The sequence below is a fragment of the Meriones unguiculatus genome, chromosome 18 (assembly GCF_030254825.1).
Source record: "Meriones unguiculatus strain TT.TT164.6M chromosome 18, Bangor_MerUng_6.1, whole genome shotgun sequence".
In the NCBI taxonomy this organism is placed as follows: domain Eukaryota; kingdom Metazoa; phylum Chordata; class Mammalia; order Rodentia; family Muridae; genus Meriones; species Meriones unguiculatus.
Genome location: NC_083365.1, coordinates 70,185,038 through 70,209,750, shown reverse-complemented (window position 1 = coordinate 70,209,750; position 24,713 = coordinate 70,185,038). Strand labels below are relative to the sequence as shown.

General features: G+C 37.8%; 1 protein-coding gene across 2 annotated transcripts in view; it reads left to right on the top strand.

Moving 5' to 3' along the window:
- The window catches only part of Dpp10 (dipeptidyl peptidase like 10), a 1,523,950-nt gene that overhangs the window by 968,437 nt on the left and 530,800 nt on the right, over positions 1–24,713 (top strand). For both annotated transcript variants that reach the window (XM_060371777.1, XM_060371776.1), the window contains exon 3: positions 16,815–16,910. In XM_060371777.1, coding sequence (XP_060227760.1) covers positions 16,815–16,910 — 96 coding nt within the window. The remainder of the gene's footprint in view (positions 1–16,814; positions 16,911–24,713) is intronic.

The window sequence follows — 24,713 nt, the reverse complement described above, 5'->3', positions numbered from 1 at the left end:
GAGACAGTCCCTCTTCCCCTTACTAGGGAACCCACTTGCCTACTGAGCTGCCATGGGCTTTTTTCGAGTTGGGGTTATAGGTTATATCCATGCATGGTCCCTGGTTGGAGAATCTGTCTCAGACAAGCCACTCTGCCCAGATATGTTTGGTCCTTGTGGAGCTCCTGTTCTCTCCAGACCCCATTTATTGATTGTAAACCTTAGAGCCTGTGCTATTGGTGTTCTGTTCAGGAAGTTGCCTCCTGTGCCAATGAGCTCAAGGCTCTTCCCTACTTCTACTTCTAACAGGTTTAGTGTGTCTGAGGTCTTTGATCCACTTGGACTTTGGTTTTGTTCAAGGTGATAAGTGTAGATATCTTTTCATTTTTCTACATGTAGCTATCCAGTTAGATCAGCATCATTTCTTGAAGATGCTATCTTTTTTCCATTGTATGGTTTTGGCAGTTGTATTCATAATAGGCAGAATCTGAAAACAACCCAGATGTTCCTCAATTAAGGAATGGATACAGAAATTGTGGTATATTTACACAATGGAATACTACTCATCAATTAAAAAACAAGGAAATCATGAAAAATTTGTAGGCAAATGGTAAGAATTTGAAAAGATTATCCTGAGTGAGCTCTCCCAGAAGCAGAAAGACATACATGGTATATACTCACTTATAAGTGGATATTAGACATATAATATAGGATAATCATACAAAAATCTGTACACCTAAGGAAGCTAAGCATGAAGGAAGACCCTGGGTAAAATGTTCAATTTTCATTCAAAAAGGCAAATGGGACAAACATTGGAAGAGGGTGAAAATAAGGAACAAGACAAGAGCCTACCGCAGAGGGACTCTGAAAGACTCTACCCAGCAGGTATTAAAGCGGATGCTGACACACATAGCCAAACTTTGGGCAGGGTGTAGGCAATCTTATGAAAGAAGGGAGAGATAGAAAGACCTGGGAGAGTCTGGAGCTCCACAAGGAGAACAACAGAACCAAAAAAATCTGGGCCCAGTGGTCTTTTCTGAGACTGACACTCCAACCAAGGACCATGCATGGAGATAACCTAGACCTCCTGGACAAAGGTAGCCAGTGGCAGCTCAGTCTCCAACTGGGCTCCCTTGTAATGGGAACAGGGTCTATCTCTGAAAAGAACTCAGTGGCTGGCTCTTTGTTCCCAGTGAGGGGGGAGCAGCCCGACCAGACTACAGAGGAAGACTATGAAAGACAGTCCTGAGGCTAGGGTCAAATGGAAGTGGAGGAGGTCCTCCACTCTCAGTGGACTGGGGAAGGAGCATGGGAGGAGGTGAGGGAGGGAAGGAGGGAGGGATTGGGAGAGGATGAGGTTGAGGCTACAGCTGGGATACAAAGTGAACAAATTGTAACAAATAAAAAATTATATTAAAATAATTTTTAAAAATTGGGCTCTTTATCATTTCAAAATGAGTTGAAGAGTGGCCTACAAGGCCCTACATTCCTTTAGAGACTACTGGCGATTAATACATGTTTAAGCAGGGGTTATTTTCTTCAATGGTGTTAACCCCTGCTAAGTGCCTTCACTCCAGTAAATAATCTCCCATCCAGGCATGAGCAGGGTACAAATTAAATTCAGTGATCTCACACAAAAAGGGGACATGAAAACAGCAGGTGTCTTATTAAGAAAATGTCTATTGGGGCTTGGAGGAGGATGAAAGAGAGCAAAAATGGCTGAAATTCATTATAAAGCTATGTAAAACTTTAAACAAATATTATTTAATTAAAGTAAAGCAGCTCTTTAAAATAAAGACACTCAGATATTAAAAATATATTCATCTCTTCTTTGGAAATGAGAGAAAGACATCAATTTGTGCATAGCATTTGCTGACATAAAGAACTTGATTGAATTTGTGGTAGATGATCTGTTATCATTATGCAGAAATTCAAAGTGGTTTGATCCCAGAGACTATTGTTTGGTATCACAATTATAGCTCCTGCTTACAGTTAGTTGGAATGCCATGTTATATTATGCCACAAACAATATCTTGGCAGCTATAATTTAACAGGTGTCGTTAAAACGTGTGACCTGTGTCTTAAAATGTCAAAGCAGCAATTAAACCCTCTCATTATGCTTTTATGAGAGGAAAATAGTGTTTCACATATTTTAAGATTTGCGTGACCCACACATAAACATCAACATCAAACAAGATGCAATTTGTTTGTTTTGTTTTGTTGAATTAGAAAAGGAGATTATGTTATGCTGATAGGAATCATGGAATGTCTTCACTTGTTTACTTTTCCAGGAACATCACAGTTGAACACACAAGAATGTCACATTGCTAAGTAGCATTACATTGTCAAAGAGAAAACAATGACAGCCTAACAGTTTTCCCCCAGTAAACTAAGTGTTATTTGTTAAGGTTATTTATTTATTTATTTATTTGTGTGTGTGTGTGTGTGTGTATGTGTGTGTGTTATCTAAGTCTGTGTATGCAGGTGCTCAGAGAGGTGAGTAGAGAGCAGCTCCAGGAGCTGGGGTTACAGGTGGTTGTGAGCCACCCGATATGGGTACCAGGAACGAAACTACAATCTGCTACAGAAGCAAAAAGTGCTCCTAACTGCTGAGCCATTTCTTTAGGTCCCTGTGTTGCTTGTTAGATAGACATATTTCTGGTGCCTAATCAACATGAGTAAGAATAGTTACAATTTTATATTTTTTCCATTATTGTATTTCTTTCCATTTTTTACACTATTTAATAAGTAACAGAATGAAATTTAGTCTGTACTATACTGTGTTTGAGTTTGTGAAAGGCAGAATAATTCCGTTTTAATGCATGTCATTTATTACAGCTGCCACATAACAGATGCTGTACCAAATGTTTGGCATGGACTGTTTTGTTTAACTGTCCACCACTAGCATGGAGTAGACTATGTATTCATACTCTGAAGGACTTGCTTGAGTGTTGTAGCTTTATGATCGCTAATGTTTAACCAAAAGTATTTTATTGTGTAACTTTATTTCTTATTATGTATGTATGTATGTGGTGTACACTGGGCACCTGTTTTATAGCATGAGTGTGGACACAGTGAGGACAGCCTTGTGTAATTAGATCTCTCCTATTACCTTTACATGTTTTTGTTGGGAACAAACTCAGCTTGTCATGGTATGTAGAAATTCCTCTACACAAGGATACATCTCACCAACCTCTGACAAGATGGAGACTCACTGCAGATATGTATCTGGTTACATCTTTGAGGGAATACTTGGATCAAATTAACGGAGGTGGGGAAACTCACCCATAATGTGGGCAAAATAATGTTCCCAACAGTCCTTTGGGAAGTTCTAAATAAAAAGAAGGAATTGAGCAGCAGCATTAATCTTGTGCTTCTCGGACACAGAATGCCAGCAGCCTTCCCGTTCTCTTGCAGCATGACTTTCCCTACATGGAGTACACCCTCAGAGTGAGAACCCAAATACATTCTTTCTTCCTGAAGTTAGTTTCAGCAGGTAGGTTGTCTCAGCGACAATAAAAAGTAACCAATAAACATGTTACCATACTGCTTTGTTCTTCATAAGGCAAATACAGAAAACTTGAATCAACATCCCAGGTTTGGGGGCTGAACCATGGGCTTAGGCCTTATAAAACAGGTTGGGATTCATTCTTCTTCTTGAAGAAAAGATAGGGGCCAATTTGTTCCGCAAAATAAGTAAATACACAAGCTCTGATGTATTCTGTCCCACTTTAATAAGTAAAAGTTTGGTATAAAAGGAAACATGTAGAGAAATTCAGCGTGACAAAGGGAAAGAAACAGAGTTGAGAAGTCAAATACCACAATTTAAAATTTTATTTTCCCTGTCATCATTTTATTGAAAAGTCAAATGCTCCTAATTAAATATAAGCACCTATTTTCATCCTTTAACAGGGTATCTGCTAAACATATTATATAAAATCGTATATCCCGTACAACTTTATATATTTTTCCATACTTTTAATCTTTTCTTCTGAAGTGTTTTTATTTTATAACTAGAAATGTGATAATCTTGCTCCTAAAATATAAGGGATCAAGGTAGCCTTTTACATGAGAAGTTTCCTATAAAGAGGATCATCACACACAGATATTTTCTCTACTTGAAAATGTTTTATTATCTTTTATTGTTTTATTTGTAAAAGGAAATTATTTAATAAGCAATTGTTCTGAATTGAAATAGAGGTGAAAATTAACATTGAATTCCTTCACTTTGAACTGTAAAACATCAGTCCATATTTCAGAATTATTTAATTAGGTGTAAAAACATTATTGGATTAGATAGATGATAGAGAAGGATAGATATAGTATAGTTAGATAATAGGTTGTTAGACAGGTATAAATATATGGTAGTAGAATAAAAATGACAAAAAATGAGTATATGATTGGTAGATAATAGATAAACAGACTGAGTGATGCAAAGATTATATACTAGATAGATAGATGATAGTAATAAATGACACATGATAACTGAGTGATAGATAAAAATAATAGATGATACACCAATAGACAAATAATAGATCTATTCTTCTATCTTAAGAGCTCTTCTTCCCCTAATATGGTCCTCTTTCTACTTCAATGTACTGCACACACACACACACACACACACACACCTATTTCCACATATGAGGAAAAAAAACAAGTGTTTTCTTTTCTGAATCTGGCTGTTTCACTTAGCATAATGTCCCGTTCCATCTGTTTTGCTGCAAATATCATGGTGACTTCATCCTTCTTACCTATATCTTACAGACACATAAAATTCAATTGTGGGTATAAAATTTCATATTTTCTTTATATGATCAGCCATTGATGGGTTTCTAGACTGGTTCCAGTTCTTTGCAGTTATGAAGAGTGTAATGATAAACATGGGTGTGGGTCCTCCATGGTATGTTAATGTGGAGACTATACAAACCCAGGATTAGTATAGCTAGGATCTATCACAGTTCTTTTTTTTTTTTTTTTTTGTATTTTAAGAAATCTCATAGTGAGTGGACAGAAGGGACATGGGAGGCTGTGGAATAGGAGGATAAATATAAGCAAAGTATAACCACCACATGTATGCATGACAGTGTAATGGAGAACCCCCTTATTACATGTGCTGCTTTTTATTAAAGTAAAATTAAAGAATAGTGTTTTTAAAAGGCATTTTGCAACATTTCATTTTTGCTCTGGGAAATAACAATTTGACTAGAATGGTCTTGATAATTGTTCTGGCACATATAATTACATAATTTCCTTTTTAAAAAAAAATGTCAGATGGATGTAAATACCTGCTCCATTCAAGAAATGTCTAGAGCAATGTGAATCTAGGAGAATAGACTTGGAGACATCCTTCTTCAAATGCAAAACCCTGCACTTGGGTCAGTGCATCACAGATTGGCTCCTGCTTCCCAGACACTGATGGAGTACCTACAGCTACAGATTCCCCTGCCCTTTCCTTGGGAGAAAGTCCCATCAATAACTATATAATGATAGGAAGACAAGGTTCATACATTTATTTTCTATGATTCACAACTCAGCAGCTGAGAATTGTAATGATTTGAATTATTGTCTCTGTTCCAATCGCGATCTTTTTCTTTTCTTCTATGACTCACATTCTGATCGCTGCTGCTTTTGGGGTGTTGTGTGTGTGTGGGAGGGGTGAGTGTGCATGTGTGTGTGTGTAAAGTTAAGCTACATATCATACAACAAAAAACTTGCAACCACTCTTTGTATGTAAGCTGCACATATATGTGCGGGAGTGAACATGTGAGCGTGTGCAGAATCAGAGGACATCATGTATTCTGTTCTACTACTGTCCACCTTGTTCCATTGAGACAAGGTCTCTAGGTCAGACTTGGAGCTTACCAATACAGCTACTGTTGCTATGCAGCTTCTCCTGCAGAATGCCCATTCTCTGCCCTCTAAAGTGTCCAGTGAAAATACTCGGGATGCAAACCTGGCATTTACATGAGTTCTGAAGTTCTGAATTCAGTTGTCTTAATTTCATAGCAAACACTTCAAACACTGAGCAATACTCTAGCTCCTGTGCCTGTCTTTGTTGTTAATTTCTCAAATTTGCCTGTGCTACATAATTTCAGTTTACTTATAAATTAGTGCATTAACTATTCTTTCATCATCATCATCATCTTCACTGTTGGATGAGGGCCAACACCTCAGTTGCCTCTGATCTCTGCACATGCACCATGGTACAAATGTATCAACACAAAAAGCAAAGTAAAGCGCCATAGAGGAAGACACCTGACGTCAATCTCTGGTCTTTACATGTTTACATACAGTTGAGTGCACACATAGACATGTATGTAAACATAGGATATCAAAGTTAAACGGTACAAGTAGAATATTGGCCCAGAATTTACCAACAATTTTTTAATAAAAGCTACTGTCACAAACAGAAAAAAATGTTAAAAATGTAGTTAAAGAAAAAAAATAACATTACGAAAGTAAATTCCTAATGTATCAGAGGGAGCAAATAGAATTTCCAGGGCTGTGATTGGGATAGAAAGTGAATAAATAAAGAAATAGCTTTTACTGTTAGTCATCCTTCATTATTTTCCTCCTCTACTCTGCCCTCACACCCCAATATAACGCTTTCTCTTTAATCCATGCCATTGACCTCTTTCTCTCTTTCCTTGAAAGCCCATCCATCAGTGTCAGTAACTAATTTTCTGATCTTGATGGGTATTCCAAACAGAGCACACACATCTGAGAAGTCAAAGCCAAAATCCACAAAAGAGAGAGAAGACTGGCCATCTATCTTTCTGGGCCTGTTTAACAACTCCATCCATTTACCTGGGAATTTCATAATTTAATTTTTTGGTAGCTTAGTAATAATTCACTGCATAAATGCACCACACTTTCATTAGCCATTCATTAACTCGTGGATGTCTAAACTGCTTCTTCATTCTGGTTTTTGTAAATAGAAATCATTGAACATGAATGAGTGGATTTCTCGGTATTAGGATGTAGAGATGGGATATAAAGTGAATAAATTGTAATAAATAAAAATATATTAAAATATAAAAAGATGTAGAGACCTTTGATTATGTGCCCAAGAGTGGTGTTTCTAGATCTTGTGGGAGATCACTTTTTAGCATTTTGATGTAACTCCACACCGACTTCCATAATGGCTATACAGTTTACATTTCTACAAGCAGTGAACAGTGTTCCTTTCTCCCCATATCCACACTAGCATTTGTTGTAATTGTGTGGTGTTTTTGTTATGTTTGTTTGTTTTGGTTTTGGTTTTGGTGTTGTGTTTTGTTGTAGTTTTTTTCTCGCCATTCTGATGGGGGTGAGATGAAATTTCAGAATTTTTTAGTTTTTATTGTCCTGTTGGTTAAAGATATAGAACATAAAAAAGGATTAGTTGTATGCATTTTATTTCTTGAGAGTGATCTGTTTTGGTCCATGTCTCACATTTGCGTATTTATGTGTATTATGTATGTATGGGGCTGGTCTGTGTGTCTTGGTGCATATGTGAAGTACAAAACACCTTGAAGTCAGTTTGCTTTTTCCGCCTTTACATAGGTCCATCAATGAAACTTAGATCATTAGTCTTGTACAGTAATGGACATTACCTGCCAAACTACTGGTCCTGTTCATTTTTAATAAATTAGGTAACATTAAAGACAATTTGTGGGGCTAGCAATATGGCTCAGCTCATAAAATCACCTGCTGCTGTCAAATCTGATAGCCCGAGTTCTAGTCCCAGGAATGACATGATGAAGGTGAAGAGAAGAAATGAGGCCTGAAATTCTCATTTGACCTCCAGCCAGGCACAATAGCATGCAAACCCACACATACATATATGTAGTTATACACATGACAAATAAATTAAAATGCAATAAAAATTAAAGGAATGATTTATGATCCAAAATTACTTCCAGTTCTGTAACTTTTGACAACAGTCTGCAATGTAATGTTTTAGTCAATAACGAGAGAAGACAGTGTAATAAAAACAATAAGATGAGAATTAATACTTTACCTGTCATACACAATAACACTTAAGTTTGATTGACCAGTTTGAGGATATATAAACACCAAGTATTTTTAAAAATTTGAAATATAAAATTGACTCCTATGGTGTATGTTCTGCCTTTAAGCCAGATTTATATAGAGGGTTGAAGCAGGGAGCTTTGGTAATGTCATGTAAGAAGGAGATGCAAGGGTTGGCTCAGTGAGTGAAGGTGCTTCTCTCCAGACACATCCCAGAACTCACATGACCAGAGGACAGAATGGACTTCCTCAGAATGGACTTCCTTAATATGGCCTTTGGCTTACATGTGAGTGACATGGTACCCCTCCCCCAGTAAATGATTTAAAAATGTAATTACAAAGTTGTTTCTTTTCTTCTAGAAATCACAATGCAGGAGTGTGCCTGGTATCAAAACTAAGCATGGATAATGAAGATTTTCATTAAGAATTCAAGGAATTAAACAGCAATGAATCAAGTAATACAATTTAAAAATGGGGTACAGAGCTAAACAGAATTTTCAATAGAGGACACCAAATGGCAGAGAAACACTTAAAGAAATACTCAGTGTCCTTAGTCATCAGGGAAATGCAAATCAAAACAATCCTGAGATTTCACCTTACACCCATCAGAATGGCTAAGATCATAGACAAGTGTCAACACATACTGGAGAGGTTGTGGAGAAAGGGGAACCCTCCTCCATTGCTGGTGGGAATGTAAACTTGCACAATCACTTTGGAAATCAATCTGGCACTTTCTCAGAAAATTAGGAATAGTGCTACCTCAAAATCCAGCTATACTACTCCTAGGCATATATCCAAAAGATGCTCAAGTATACAACAAAGACATTTGCTCAAACATGTTTGTAACAGCTTTATTTGTAATAGCCAGAAGCTGGAAATAACCCAGACACCCCTCAGTTGAGGAATGGATACAGAAATTGTAATACTTTTACACAATGGAATACTACTCAGCAATTAAAAATAAGGAAGTCATGAAATTTGCAGGCAAGTGGGGGAAACTAGAAAAGATCATCCTGAGTGAGGTATCTCAGAAGCAGAAAGACACACATGGTATATACTCATTTATAAATGGATATTAGTCATGTAAGAGTGGATAAACATACTAAAATCTGAACACCTAAAGAAGCTAAGCAAGAAGGAGGACCCTGGGTAAGATGCTCAGTCCTCATTCAGAATGGCAAATGGAATGGACAATGGAAGAGGGAGAAAACAGTGAACAGGACAAGAGCCTACCACAGAGGGCCTCTGAAAGACTCAATCCAGCAGTGTATTAAAGCAGATGCTGAGACTCATAACCAAACTTTGGGCAGAGTGCAGGGAATCTTATGAAAGAATGAGGGGATAGAAAGACCTGGAGAGAACAGGAGCTCCAAAGGGAGAGCAACACAACCAAAAAATCTGGGCCCAGGAGTCTTTTCTGAGGCAGGTACTCCAACCAAGCACCATTCATGGAGATAACCCATGGCAGCTGAGTCTCTAAGTGGGTTCCCTAGTAAGGGGAGTACAGGCTGTCTCTGACATGAACTCAGTGTCTGGCTCTTGTTCACATTCCCCTGAGGGGGGTGGGGCAGCCTTACCAGGCCACAGAGGAAGACATTGCAGCCAGTCCTGATGATACCTGATAGGCTAGGGCCAGATGGAAGGGGAGGAGGATCTCCCTATCAGTGGACTGGGGGAGGGGAATGGGAGGGGAGGATGGAGGTAAGGTGGGATTGGGAGGGGATGAGGGAGGAAGTTACAGCTGGAATACAAAGTGAATAAACTGTAATAAATTTAAAAAAAAATGAAAAATAAAACAGAAATATTTAAGCTTGACCAGAAGGCAGTGGAGTTGCATGTTAACTAGGAGATGGATGGAGGGACAATCTCTTGCATATGAAATAGACTAGCTTTATTCACTGGTGGTAGGGTAGGGTTAGTGGCTGTGGCAAAATACTCAATAACTTGATTAGATTATTTCTTTTATTCATATTTTAACAGGAAATTATTTCAAATGGGTTTTTTAATTAAGAGAATTATTTCTGAACCTCTGATATCAAGAATAAGACAGATAAAAAGTAACAATTATTTTCAGTGAAGAGAACTGTAGAACTGAATGCCTATCAATTACTTTTTCATCTGTTCAATACTGAAGGAGGTAACTTTTCTCTTCTACAATTATGCAGCCAATTCACTTCAAAAGGCTATTTAAGAGCAAGATTGGATTCTTTGGAAGGAAGAACAGAAATACCAGTAGCAGTCTATGATTTTAAAATACAGGCTAAAGCCCAAGACAGAACATGGAGTGAATTTTTCAGTTCTTGTTCTAATACTTATTCCCATTGCAAGAGACAAACAATTTAACTTCTTCTATACCCTGCAGTTATTTCTAAATTATGAATCTTTCTTATAATTCTGTATATATTATTATTATTATTATTATTATTATTATTATTATTATTATTATTTTCTCTGGAGTTTTATGGTGATCATAACCATAGCATAGTCTTATATGGTTAGAAATATTAATAAATTTAATAGCATACTTGTGTGTGTAAGTTCAGGCATGCATACATATAAGTGAGCTACTTTATTTGTCAGTTTAGAACCTTCAGGGTCTTAAGGAGCTGTCCACCATGATGGAAAGCCTTCTTTGGAGGTTTGGATAGGTATGGCCCTATATATAGACTTGTATTTGAATGCTTGACCCATAAGGAGTTGCACAATGAGAAAGTGTGGCCTTGTAGTAGTAGGTGTGGTCTCATTGGAGGAAATGTGTCACTGTGGGGGTGGCCTTTGAAGTCTCCTATGCTTAAGCTACATGCAATGTGTCACACAGTCTCCTTCAGCTGCATGTGGGTCAAAATGGAGAACTGTCAGTGCCTTCTCCACTAACATGTCTGCCTGCATGTTGCCATGCTTCTGGCCATGATGTTAATGGACTAAACTTCTGAAACTATAAGTTAGTTCTGATGAAATCTTTTCCTTTATAAATGATGTTGTAGTCATGGTATCTCTTTACAGCATCAAAATCCTAAGCCACCTTCCACCTGTAGGGCATTTGTATACAATAAGTGGCTGGAAGAAAACGATACAGTGAGATGAGAAAGAAAGTTGATAGAATGGAAGAATGAAGGGATGGGGGAAAGAAGAGGAGGAGGGAAGAGAGAGGGGACCCCTGATTATCTACTCCCTTCAACTATGCCCTGCTTCTTAAGTTTTCATCACCCTGATCACTCACATTTCACCACCACTAGATGAGTCCATGGGTGAATCTGAATCCTCACGATCCAATCACTGGGTCAATATTCTTGGGAAAATTTAATTTAAAAAAGGAAATATTTCTATTTCTCATAGAGTTAGAGGCTTATAAATGAGGATCGGTGGTATTCCTTTTTTTTTTTTTTTTTGGAGTTTTATGAGGCAAGACATGCTAGTAGGAGTGTGTGGCACAAGCAGCTGTTGCTCACCCTTTGCCACTGGTGTGGGTGACTTTTCCTACAGAGGCATGACCAAGCATACCCTCATCCCAGATATGGGACTAAGGACAAACCAGCATGGAAAACCATACATAGAGTAGTATTATAGAAGGATGAGGAGTTTCGTCTAAGAACACTGATGACAAGGCAGTGGAAGCTACAAAAGCCCACACCAGCTTATGGGAGGACTCCCAGTTGCAGTATCTCAGGAGCTCCATGAGCAAGTTGTAGGCATTTTCACAAATTAGTTTCCTCTTCCCAGCCATCCTTACTGCTTAGTTAACCTTGTAGAGAGAAGAAGCTTGTGAGTCATTCAGCTTTCAGGAAATTCTTGATTTACTTGAGTTGATTCCTTCCAAAGCCTTAAAGATCCACTCTCAAGGATGTGAAGCTCCAGTTTGGAACTTCCTGACTTTCAGCAAGCCCCCTTTCCAGGAAGAAGTTTTCATATTGTAGGATAGTGTGAAAGAACAAGTGACTAGAAGGAAATGGCATGAAAGGAAAGGTGAAAGAGTGTAGAAACGAAGGTGTACAGAGAAAGAACAAGAGAAAAACTGTTAGGAAGCATCAAGAGAGGGGAAAGGGAGAGGAGTGGAGAGTAAAAGAAGGAGAAAGAGTAGAGGACGTAGATGAGGAAAGAAAGGGGCAGGGGATGGGAAAGAATAGGAAAGGGAAGAAAAGGGGAAAGGGAGGAGGAGAAAGGACCCTGTGAGGGGGGAAACTGGAGTTAGGAAATGAAGATCCATACATTTCAAGTAGGTCAGACCTTTAAGTTTCCATCACCCCCGACTAATCACCTAGCGTATTATAAACTGAGCACTAGATGAATCCATGGGTGAGGTCAAAGTCCTCATGACCCAATCATTTCCCCACAGCTCCTCCTCTGAGCACTGGTGCTCTAGAGAATCACTCTTCCAACATATGAACATTTTAAACATATTTTTAATTTAGCCACAGCAGATACCTTATATTTAAACACTAAACAATTCAAGAGAATTTTATTTAAATAAGCTTCTAAAGGTAAGCTTCAAAATAAGTAAATATATAATTTTAGCAATTATTTTTCTGATATTAAGGGTAATTGAAAGCCACTCCGTGGAAGTATTAAGTAAGGATCTTCCCATGACAGAGTGATATACAATCTAATATTCTTTGTGTGTCACGTGACAGTGTTTATTTCGAGTGACTGAGATAATGAATGACATCTCTAAGATTCTCTGCTGTAAATTAGCTTTGAGGTTAGATTACTGAGACGCTCATTAAAATATACGAAATACTAAGTAATTTGAGTTACGTCTCCTCATGTCTGAGTATGACATAAGTTCATGAAGAATTAGGTTTCAATATGGGTTTATACATGCTTCCTATTTCCTTTTTAAAAAAGATTACTCATTTTTTTTACATTTGTGTGCATATTTGTGTGCATATCCATGAGTGCATTTTGTTAGCAACAAAGAAATATCTTGATTTTATATCACAGAACAAATGAAAATACTTTAGTAAGAAATTTCTTTTTGTAAAAAGGAATGAGTAAGACAAAAAAAAAAAAAGAATTGTGAAACAAAGCAACATGAGACAAAATGTCTACAAAAATACTGTTGAGTTTATTTTGTGCTGGTAAGTACTGCTTGGCATGTGTCTGCCCCTAAGTGTGATTTGTATCCTCAATGAGACTCCACTGGAGAAAACTGTTTTGCAATATGTCAAATGAAGATAGCTTGTGGATTTAGGATAGAAATCCATGTCCACTCCCCCAGTCCAGCCCTGGAACCCTTTCTGTGTAGGCCTAATGCATACTGTCTCAGTTTCTGTGAATACACACATGGGTTGTGTTGTGTGGTCCATCTCCTCTGGCAGATGAAAGCTTTGTCTTTGCTTTGATGTAACTCCCTCAGCACTGAGGGGAGGGGCGTGAGGAAGACAACCCAATTAGAACAGAGTACTACTCAATCTTTAGTCTGTGTAGTCCCTGTAAACTACAAGAGAAAGCTTCTCTAATGATGGCTGAGGAAGGCACTGATGTATGGGTATAGCAGAATTTTGTTTGGAGTCATTTTATTGTTATATTCCTTTATCAAAACAATAGAACTAACACAAACATTGTATTATGATTTTAACTTGACGTATATTCTTCGCTCATGGTACTGGGTTTTGTCTACAGTCATAATGACTTTGAACACATTTTCCTCATGACACTTAGACTCCTATTCATCTTCCATCCCCCTCACATTGCTGCCTTTGTTGCAGTGAAGTTTCATTTCATGTTCATACTCATGGGATCTTAAGTATCTATATGAAGTTCAGCCTTCCTATGTAAGAGAAGGCTGGTGAACTCGACTTACTGGGACGGCTCCAACATGCTTACTACAGTCCTCTATGGGGAACACTGTTGGCACAGTTAATGGGTGGGTGGAGTTAGCCAGAGAAAGGTCCAGGGTCTGCAAGCCCCTGGTGATGACTCTCTTCTGTATCCTGACTGATGTGGGTATTGTCGTCGATTGTATGGAACAAAATACAGAGAAATGAATAGAAGTACATGTAATGAAATCACTACGGGACCTGAAACTTACCATTATCAATACCGTTTTGTGTTCTTATTCAGCAAAATTATTTTCACAGAAGGAAGCTGACTGAAGAGTGTGCAGGACATGTGCATGATAGCTTTCCACTAGAATTGCATATGAACCTACAATTACATAAAATATGCATTAAACAACAGATTATTAAAACCATAGTAAAAACAGAATATGAAAATCTATTCAAGTATGCTATTACTGAATGTGCAGGAAAGTACAAGATTCAATTATCATTATTTTTATTAATAATTTTCCTTTATTCTGCAGAGTTTCATGCATATATGCCAGGCCACAGAGGAAGATGATTCAGCCAGCCCTAATAAGACCTGATAGGATAGGGTCAGATATAAGGGGAGGAATAGAGGAAGGGCATAGGGGGAAAAGAGGGAGGGAGGGTGGATTGGGAGGAGACGATGGAGGGGGCCACAGCTGCGAAACGAAATGAATAAATTATAATAAACAACAATAATAAAAAGACATGCTTTAAGGGACTTGAGAGATGGTTCAGCAGTTAAGAGTGGTTGCTGATCTTCTAGAGGACCCAAGTTCAGGTCTCGACAAGCCCTAGTAACTCTACCTCCAGCTCGTCAGCTGTCCTCTTCTTGCCTCTTTGGACACATGTACAAATGTGCACACTCACACAGAAGTAGAAATAGCAATAAATTTAAAGAAGAAAAAGACATATTTGAGAACTACAAATGCTTGTTTCGAATACTTGAATGATTTATACGTAAGATCATTTAGTGTAGTATAGTTTCTTTGCAAGGTCAAATAAACCTTTGCACATGTGTGTATACATGCATATATTCATGCGTGTATATTCATCATCCTAAGTGTGTAAAACTTGCTTAGAGATCGAGCACTTGCCAGTGAAGTGGGAGTCCCTGGGTCCAATCTGCCAGTGATTAAAAAAAAAAAAAAAAAAAAAAAAAAAAAAAAAAAAAAAAGTATGTTGGGTTCTTTGACTTGACTCCCATAGTATCTGAATGGTCTGAATTTTTGTAGGGAATGGCAATCAGTGTGTTTCTGAGGATTTCTTTCATATCTGGTATAAGAGAATCTCCACGTGTCTCTGAACTCCCTCAGCTCCCTGCATCCTTAAGTCTCCCTTCCATCATAGGCTTTTCTCTGTAAATGTTAGCTCCTCTGGAGGGGTAGGTCTTCTGCTTTACAAATACCTATTAATTGAACTTTTTAAAATTTTTTTTAGAATTCAGAAAGTTAGATGATTTTTAGAGGGGTGTGTGTGTGTGTGTGTGTGTGTGTGTGTGACATGTGTGTACATGCCCATAGAGGACAAGAGAGGGCATCAGATAATGTGGAGCTAGAATTACAGGAAGTCCTGTGTGTGTGCTGAGAGCCAAACTCGGGTCATCTGGAAAGTCAGCAAGGGCCCTGAACTGCTGAGTACTGAGTCCATAAGAAAGTTGAAATTTCCACCTTTTTGTTTGCTCTGTAAATAATAGGATCTTTGTCTACAATTTTTTATCTATTTGCATGTAATTATGAGTGGTGCTAAAGCAGAAATCAGATAATTCTCATATTTTTAAAAAAAATTATCTTGGCAGTCATAGTGTTAGTTAATGGATTCACTGGACTGCGTTTGAAATGAGTGACTGCACAGACACTGCAGAGAAGTCTCAGCAAGCTCTTGGTGCTGTAAGTGCTGAACTTTTAAAAGATAAAATCAAGTGAGATTAGTACATGTCTTTGACATTTTGTTTTCAGTTAGAGGGAAGGGCACAGCTAAAAGGTCACCAAAAAGAATTTACTCAGCAAATAAACAATGCTATTATTTTGCAAGAAAGTGACAAATTGCTGTCCATAGGCCTTGAATATAAAGGGGTATTGTAAATGCAACTTTGTAACTCAAGCCATAGCTTTCTATTTCTAGGTGTTGAAATGTAAAAAGAAAATCAAATCATGCTGTTCTTCCGATGGTTAATGAGTGATACTTGTTTTCTTCATAGCTTTTTACACTTTGAACTTGGTATTCAAGTCTCGGATTTGCTTAACAGTTGCCAGGTGGTGACTGTGTGGTATAATTTTGTGTTCATTCTATTTAATTTGAATTGTCTTTTACTAGAATGTTCTCTCTTACCTGTGATAGTCCCCACCTCTCTAATTGTTAGCTTTTCACAAAAAGGCTAAGTTTAATGTTAAATAGTGTGAAAAGTAAGGATGGCTTATGATTAAACACCAAAAATATTTGTTTGGTTTAACAGTGAAAAACAGGAGTTCTTGGTTCCTTTTATATAGTGTGTATTAATCATAACTTGGGATGGATCTATTAAATTTACGTCAAACTGAAACAATTACATATTAAAACCCTACGGTTAATTTAAAAAGTTGAGGTCAGATGTGGTAGAGTACTCTTACAATGTTAATATTTGGGAGTTGGAGGCAAGATGATTGAAAGTTCAAGGCCAGTCTGGGTTTTAAAAAACCCTTCCTTAAAAATCAAAACAAAATATTGTTGTTGTTGTTTTGTTTATTTGTTTGTTTGATTTTAAGACAAGGTTTCTCTGTGCAGCCTTGGCTGTCCTAGACTCATTTTGTAGACCAGGCTGGCCTGGAACTCACAGAGATTTACCTGCTCTGCCTCCCAGAATGCTGGGATTACCCAGCTATGAAACAATCTTAATGCCAAAGTCTACTTCAAATGCTCACTTCAGATTGACGTCTAGTTAAAATATATTTTTGAAGCAAAATATTTTAAATCTTATGTCTTATTATTGTATGAAAAAGAGCAAAGACGTTCCTGACTTTGTATTTTTTCTCTTCTCAGATGAGCTAACAAATTCTTCAGAAACAAGACTGTCACTAGAGGAACTTTTGGAGAAAGGTTTTGGACTTCATAATCCAGAAGCTCGGTGGATTAATGGTAGGTGTAGTACTTTTCAGGTATTTTGCTAGTGTTGAATTTTCCTTAACTAAAATTATAAAAAAAAAATGATGCTTGAAGTGATTGTTCAGATATAACTCCTTGAGATTCACAAGTGTGTTATTTTATCAGCAGAAAACATAGGCTCACCCTAGAGAGAACCAATTTCTCAACAATAAATCAGTGTAGCTACAGCTGTCTTCTACACGTGACACTGACTGTGGTGGCTCTGCTTTTCCTTGTCCTTTTTTTTCTGCCACAGAACTGAAACGACTTCAGCTTTCCTCAAGTCAATATTTGTTATTAAAATAAGAAAATAAAACAATATCCACTATGTGTGGAAACTTGAGCTTTTGTTTCTCTTAATGGAAGCTAGTTAGAGGTGTTACTTTCTAAACTAACCAAGAAAAGTGTGTTCGGGAGGATAGTTGAAAGTTTTCTTTTTTTTTCCTATTTCTTCCTTAACTTTATTTTTGAGTGTTCAAGTTGTCTTACTATGCTAATCATCTCAGGTTGAAAGCAGTTAATTGTTGATAATCCCTTTCTTTATATGTAATACTTTGTTTATTTTTATTAGTTCATACTAGACCAAAAGCTTTGTGTTTTAATCACATAAAGATCATATTTATGCTCCATTTCTTCTCTAATACTCTTTTTTTCTTTCTTCGCTGATATTCTAGTGCAACTTCAGAATGACTATTCTAAGTGTGTAGGAATATGTTCATTGAGATGTATAGACATCTGGTTAGTTTTGGTGCATGATGGTTTTTACTTGCAAGTTCTTTATCATAACATCTTAATAATTAACCCTTAATTTCTGGAAACTATTAAAAATAGCTTTTACCTCATAAGGTCAAGGGCCAAATCAAACTTGTTTATCTGACCTAAAAATAATTCCTGGAAATAAGTTAGAACATGGATGCATGTTTTAAATAAACGAATGAATGTCTTAGATGACACATTCTGCCATTTTTTTCCTGAAAATGTGTCAGTTACTGTTGGTTGGACTATGACTGTGTGCCCTAGTGTTTGGATATTAGGTAGAGGCGAAAATGTAGGGATTTCCTTAATCTATTTTTGTATTTTCCTTTGTAATTTTTTTTACAAATTTGATATCAGCTGTCTAATGAATTTTGCCCTTTCTTTATGATTATTAAATTGTATAGTTTAAACACCAATCAGTATATTCTTTAAAAAAGTCTGGTACAACATTGTTATCAAGAACTGTCTTGATGTACACATCATCCACTGACTGTTCTCCCTAGTATGTAGTTGCAGTTCTGTAATTGTCCAAATAATCGTCGACCAATGTTTGCATCAAATGATTTGATAAAAATAATAACTTCCTAATGCTTTAATCATTAGTGCCGTTGCAAATTCTTAAACTAAAAATATTGACTTGTCCTCTTTTATTAAGCGTGATTTGAATCAAAATGTAGATATTTCTGTAGTCAGACTTTAGAATGGAAGGAAAAAGAAAAAAAGATGGCCTTCAACATCATTCTCAGCCTTGCTTCTACTGTTTAAAAATGGAGAGGACCTCCCTTGTCTGTGGACTTGGAGAGGAGCATAGGAGGAGATGAGGGAGGGAGAGTAGGATTGGGAGGGGAAGAGGGAGGCAACTACAGGTGGGATACAAAGGGAATAAACTGTAATTAATAAAAATAAAATATTATTTAAAAAATGAATTCTTCTTCTGTGTACAGTTAACACTGTATCATAACGCCCAAGGAACGAACAGACATCCCAGCAGAGAATGACATGCTAGGCTAAGCTACACTTAATATTTTGGATGCAAATTTTGCTTTCATTCTTCTTAAAATTTAAAAATCAAATATTTGTTGTTAATCCTTTTTAGTAATTTCCATAGCCATCTGTGGTCAAACTGATATTAAGATGGTGCAGGGGACAGCTCTGCAAGGTTACTACACCTGTACCATCCTAATTCATTGGAGACACAGTGCTTATAAAATGATTTGCTATCAAAGCAAGCCGTGACACAGGAATGTGCAGAAACTAAGCTCTGAAAGCAGGCGGTCGGTATGAACGCTGAAGGTACTGCCTTATTGTCTGTACTTAGTAGACAGGGATTGTTCTCAGAGTAGTAATTCTAGAGTTATGATGGTCACAGCCTGGGTCCTGACATTTCCCTGTAAGCCACGTTCAGTTATCCAGCCTAGTAACCTCAGTAAACAAACTAGTCATAGCAAAAAGAGAAAAGAGAGAGATTTATTTACTCAATGTGGTCACTTTGGGAAGAAGAACAAGGAAATCTAAAACCGTGCCCCATCCCAAGTACATCTTTAAGGTCTTAGCATCAGGTTTAAGCTTAAATAAACAGAAAGAGGGATGTTTGCAACTAAGCGATCTTGCCCATTGTTCCTTCAGAATTGTCTGGGTCTGAGTGTCTCCTGCAAGATTGTAAGAAGGATATCAGTTCTCTTTCCTTTGAGACAAGTTTTTCCTGGGTGACAGCAGGCTTCAGCTTTTTCCTTCTCCTGGCATAAAATTCATGAAGAAATTCTAATTACTTTAGGGGCCATTGTTTTAATAATTTCATAGTCAAATGGAGGGACACATGTACCTCTTTAGAATATTCTTATTTCTTTTTTTTCACTTTTTTTATTAATTACAGTTTATTCACTTTGTATCCCCCCTGTAGCTCCCTCCCTCCCCCCCTCCCTATTTCACTTTCCTTCCCCCTTCTCCATGCATGTTCCTCCCTCAGTCCACTGATACGGGAGGTCCTTCTCTCTTTCCTTCTGATGCTAGTCTATCAGGTCTCATCAGGAGTGGCTGCATTGTTTTCCTCTGTAGCCTGGTAAGGTTGTATACCCCCTCAAGGGGAGGTGATCAAAGAGCTGGCCAATCAGTTTATGTCAAAGACAGTCCCTGTTCCCATTACAATGGAACCCACTTGGACACTGAACTGCCATGGGCTACATCTGTGAAGGGGTTCTAGGTTATCTCCATGAATGGTCCTTGAGTATCAGTCTCAGAAAAGACCTCTGTGCCCAGATTATTTTGGTTCTGTTACTCTCCTTGTGGAGCTCCTGTCCTCTCCAGGTTTTCCTATCTCTCCTTTCTTTCATAAGATTCCCTGAACTCCACCCATAATTTGGCTATAAGTCTCAGCATCTGCTCTGATACCCTGCAGGGTAGAGCCTTTCAGAGGCCCTCTGGGATAGGCTCCTTTCCTGTTCCTGTTTTCTCCCTCTTCTGAAGTCCATCCTCTTTGCCTTTCTGAATGGGGATTGAGCATCTTAGCCATAGTCCTCCTTCTTGATTAGTTTCTTTGGGTATACAGATTTTATTATGCTTATCCTATATTATATATTAATATCCACTTATGAGTGAGCAAGGCAAGGCTGCCCACTCTCTCCATATCTCGTCAAGATAGTTCTTAAAGTCCTTGCTAGAGCCATAAGACAATTAAAAGAGATCAAGGGGATACAAATTGGAAAGGAAGAATTCAAAGTATCACTATTTGCAGATGATATGATAGTTTACCTGAGTAACCTCAAAAATTCTGCCAGGGAACTCCTACAGCTGATAAACACCTTCAGCAAAGTGGCTGGATACAAAATTAACTAAAAAAAATCAGTAGCCCTCCTGTATACAAAAGACAAAAAGGGCTGAGAAAGAAATTAGGGAAACAATACCCTTCACTATAGCCACAAAGGACATAAAATACCTTGGTGTGACCCTAACCAAGCAAGTCAAAGACTTGTATGAAAAAAATTCCAGTCTCTGAAGAAATAATTAGAAGAAAATATCAGAAGATGGAAAGATATCCCATGATCATGGCTTGGCAGGACTAACATAGTAAAAATGGCCATCTTATTTCTTTAAAACAGTAGTTGTTTTTTCCTTAAAAGTTCCATTCATTTACACAATGTATATTGATTTTTCCCACTGATTTCCCACTACCCCTTTCTAACACTCACTAATGTTTCCAGCTAAAAATGAAAAATTCATTTTTAGCAGAGAAGTTGCAGTGAATAGATCTGTGCTCTGTTCAAATTCACTCTCCTTGCTAGCAGTCACTAGCTGCTTTATTTATACATTCCACAAAGGGCCAAAACAGTTGAGTGGGAGCCACCTGCAGAGAGGGGATAACCTTAAACTCCTTATCTGTAATTATATTGAAACGTGAAGTATGGGCTTTCCCTTTACTTATACAATTTTCTTAACATAAAAATCACCGGAATGAATTCAAGCTTAGCTCATTTTTAAGCTTCATCTACTTCTTGGAGGTCATCCTACAAATGCTTAATGCATTATTGGTCAAGAGAATGAGGGCGCCTAGCTGGCCTTGGCATGTGTGTTGTCATGGTATATGTTGGCTTCTCCAATGATGTATCTGAGGCTATCATTGCAACCTTGGATGGGTGCTGGTTCATGGTTAACTGAACAACTGGCTTGTTCCAAGTTTGCTTTTGTCCTTGAAATCTCCGTATTTATAACATCACCTTGAAAGCAAGTAATCTGTTTTGTTTGTTTGTTTGTTTTTAATTGTTAAGCACAGCACATTTATTTGGTGATCAATTTGAGCATTAGTGAAGGGGCTAATACTTAATGTTTTCTCTCTAAAGCACTATGATAGATGAGGTTACACATTCTGCATGTAACAGCATGGAACACTGAATTTATCCAGAAACCACCAACCTGACATTGAATCTATAAGCTTTTTCAGATTCAGGGTCTAAACAAAGCCTGTCTTATTTTGCAATGTAATAAACTTTGTTCTTTGAACTTTTCATACATGTACACAACGTATTTTGATAAAATTCACCCCATATTTTCCTCTTACGACTCCCAGATTCCCCTACTTGTGTTCTGACTTGTGTCCGTTTTGTGTTTATTGCTGAACACCCATCAAGTCCAGGCACAGATGCCTATGTGCTTATTGGTGTGGAGTCATCTACAGGAGTGTAGCCGCTTACCAAGGGCCACAACCCTACAGAAAACCCCCACTCCCAGCTTAGTGGCTAATAGCTGGTAAGAGGACCTCGGTGAGTGGGTGAGCATTGGGGCTTCAGCTTTGTGAGCTCCTCCAGCTTTCATGGTAAAATGTTGTCTGCCTTGATCTGCTTGTAGGTTTTCAGTGCTGTGCAACCTATTTTCATCATTAGGGTACCCTCTTGTTTACAAAGCTTTTAGTGCATCCATGATGAATATTATAATAATGTACCAGATTCCCAAAGTACATCCATGTACATATGCCACCACTAAAATTGATGTCCCTCAAATGATTTATTAGCATAGTGATTTGTTATATATAATAACATGTAATTTAATAATGATTTATTAAAGAAAAAAAACAATAGTGTTAATGTAAAAACGGAACATCCATCTCAAAGAATGTAAGAGATAACTTATTCTGCACCCAAGAATGAGTGACCATGGTCCAGGAAGACAAATTACGATTATCCCAAATTCCACATTCTAATGTGGTAACAATTTGATTAAGTTTGTACAGTAACAGAACAAAGTTATAAATATAAGAAGATACTTTAACATATTATTTATTTACTTTACAACCTGGTTTTAGGCCTACCACTCCTCACCTCCCAGACCCATCCTCCCTCTTTCTCTCCCCATTACAAAGATGTAGCTGATGGGCAGTTCAGGTCTCATGTGGGTTCCCTAATAAGGGGAGCTGGGTCTCTCCAACATGGACTTTTTTGCCAGCTTTTCAGTTATTTCTCCCTGGAGGGACTGTTTTGTCAGGCCACAAGTGAAGAGGACACTCTCAGCTCTGATACAACTTGATGATCTGGGTAGATGGTAACAGGGGATCCCTTTTTCTGAGGACTAGGGGAGGGGAAGAAGATACTCTTAAAATATATTGGTGGAGATATTAGCAAGGCAAGTTCCATCAAAACCAGGGGAATTTGATCTAGAGACCCCAGTTGCTGCCTATTCTTAGTCTTTGGGTTGGTGGAAACTAGGGTTTTGTAGAATCAATATACATTCTAAAGGTTTTATTTGCTAGTTGTAAGGGTGTCAGGTCAGACACATAGGTGGGCACAAGTGGCTATTAGCAGAGCTAAAGATAACCCAAGGTAAATGTAATTTAGGGTCCTGAACCTGTAACATTCCAACCTTTCCACTGACACTGAAGTTGTTATCAGTTAAGCAGTCATGCAGAAGTTTCAAAATGTGAGATGACATCTTTTTCAGGAAATTTTGCATACAATAGTGACTTTCACACAGTCAGTAGCTTGGGAGCTCGCAGTGTTACACAGCAGGGACTTAAACAGATAATCACTCGTTTCATTTTCTTTTTTCTCCTCAGTTTTCTTTCTTCAATACATTGTGTACACCATTTTTGAAGCTACTAATAAAGAAAACCTCTTTCACAGTTTCTTTTTTCACATGGATTTCTAATACCCCACAATCTACTGTCAAACATATGACTAACCCCCAGCAAATAACTGCTAAGTTTCTTCTCATGTTATATGTCAGTGACATAAATGACTGCATCTCTCAGAGTTTGCCAGCACCCCTTTGGTCTGTGCCTTCACTCACACTCGTTTCACAGTGATGTCCATGCCAGCCACTGTTCTCCTCTCTACCAGCTACGAGGTGCATCCCTTCCCATGATCCCTTCCCATGAGGACTGTACTGTCCTAGTTGGCTTAGTTGTCAACTTGACACTAATTAGTCACCTGAGGAGGGATATCTCAGCTGAGGGGCTAACCAGAGCCAAATGACTTGTGAGCATTTCTGTGGAGGATTGTGTTAGATATTAATTTATATTGGAGGGTTCTACCTCCCGTGGCTGGCAACAGTCCTTGGAGGTGGCGCTGGGCTGGATCTGAAAGCCACCGAAGAGCCTATGAGCATGTTATCAGGTAGCATCCTCTATGGTTTCTGCTATTCATGATTGTACGTTAGTTCCATGGAGCAAAGAAATGCTTCATGGAAAAGCATGCAGGTTTGCCTTTGGGTTCCTGGTCTTGAGGCTCTGACTTCTCTCTGCCCTGGAGTCTAAGCCAAATAAGCCCTTTCTTCCCCTAAGTTACTTTTAGTCAGGTGTTTATCACAACACAGAAGAAAGTAAAATAAGCACCTCCCCCCCACCCCAACACACAAACACTACAGCTCTACTGCATTCTGCAGCCTAGGCTCGCATTAAACTCATGGTAAACTTCCTGTCTTAGCCTTCCAAATGATGGAGTTACATGCAATTATTGTCCCGAATTTCTCTGATACAGAAATGTTTGTATCTTGGGTGTCTGAAGTCTCACAGATCTTTAAGTGGGAGAAATCTGCAGTCTGTCTCTAGAGATGATCTGGGGATCTGATATTTCTCTATAAATCTCCACAATTTCTTTCCCAGGAATAATATCTGTGTTATTAAAGAGGCATGGAAAAGTCATGGTTATCACTTTTATGAAAAATGAAGGACATTAATCTAAACAACACCAATATTATTTACTATGATTAGAGATTCCAGCACTGAGAAATCCAAGCAAGTAAATTTATGCTGTGATTGTTTGTCTGAGTTCAGTGACTTTAACAGGCTGGGACTTTCATCTATCAACATAATTTGGTTGAGTTATAAAAGCTGTTGGACACCTCCTGTCCTCTTTTCAACCTCATCTAGTGGTCAGTTGAATTATCTTTCACCTTTGCTTTTATCTTCTAAAACATTAGATTCAAACATTTTTTTAATATTTTATCTATTCTATAAGGATTTAATACATATATATATGATGTTTTTTGGCCACATCCATTTCCACCTGCAAAATTCCACCAAACTGTAAATTTCAGGATCATCTAGCATGCTGACAC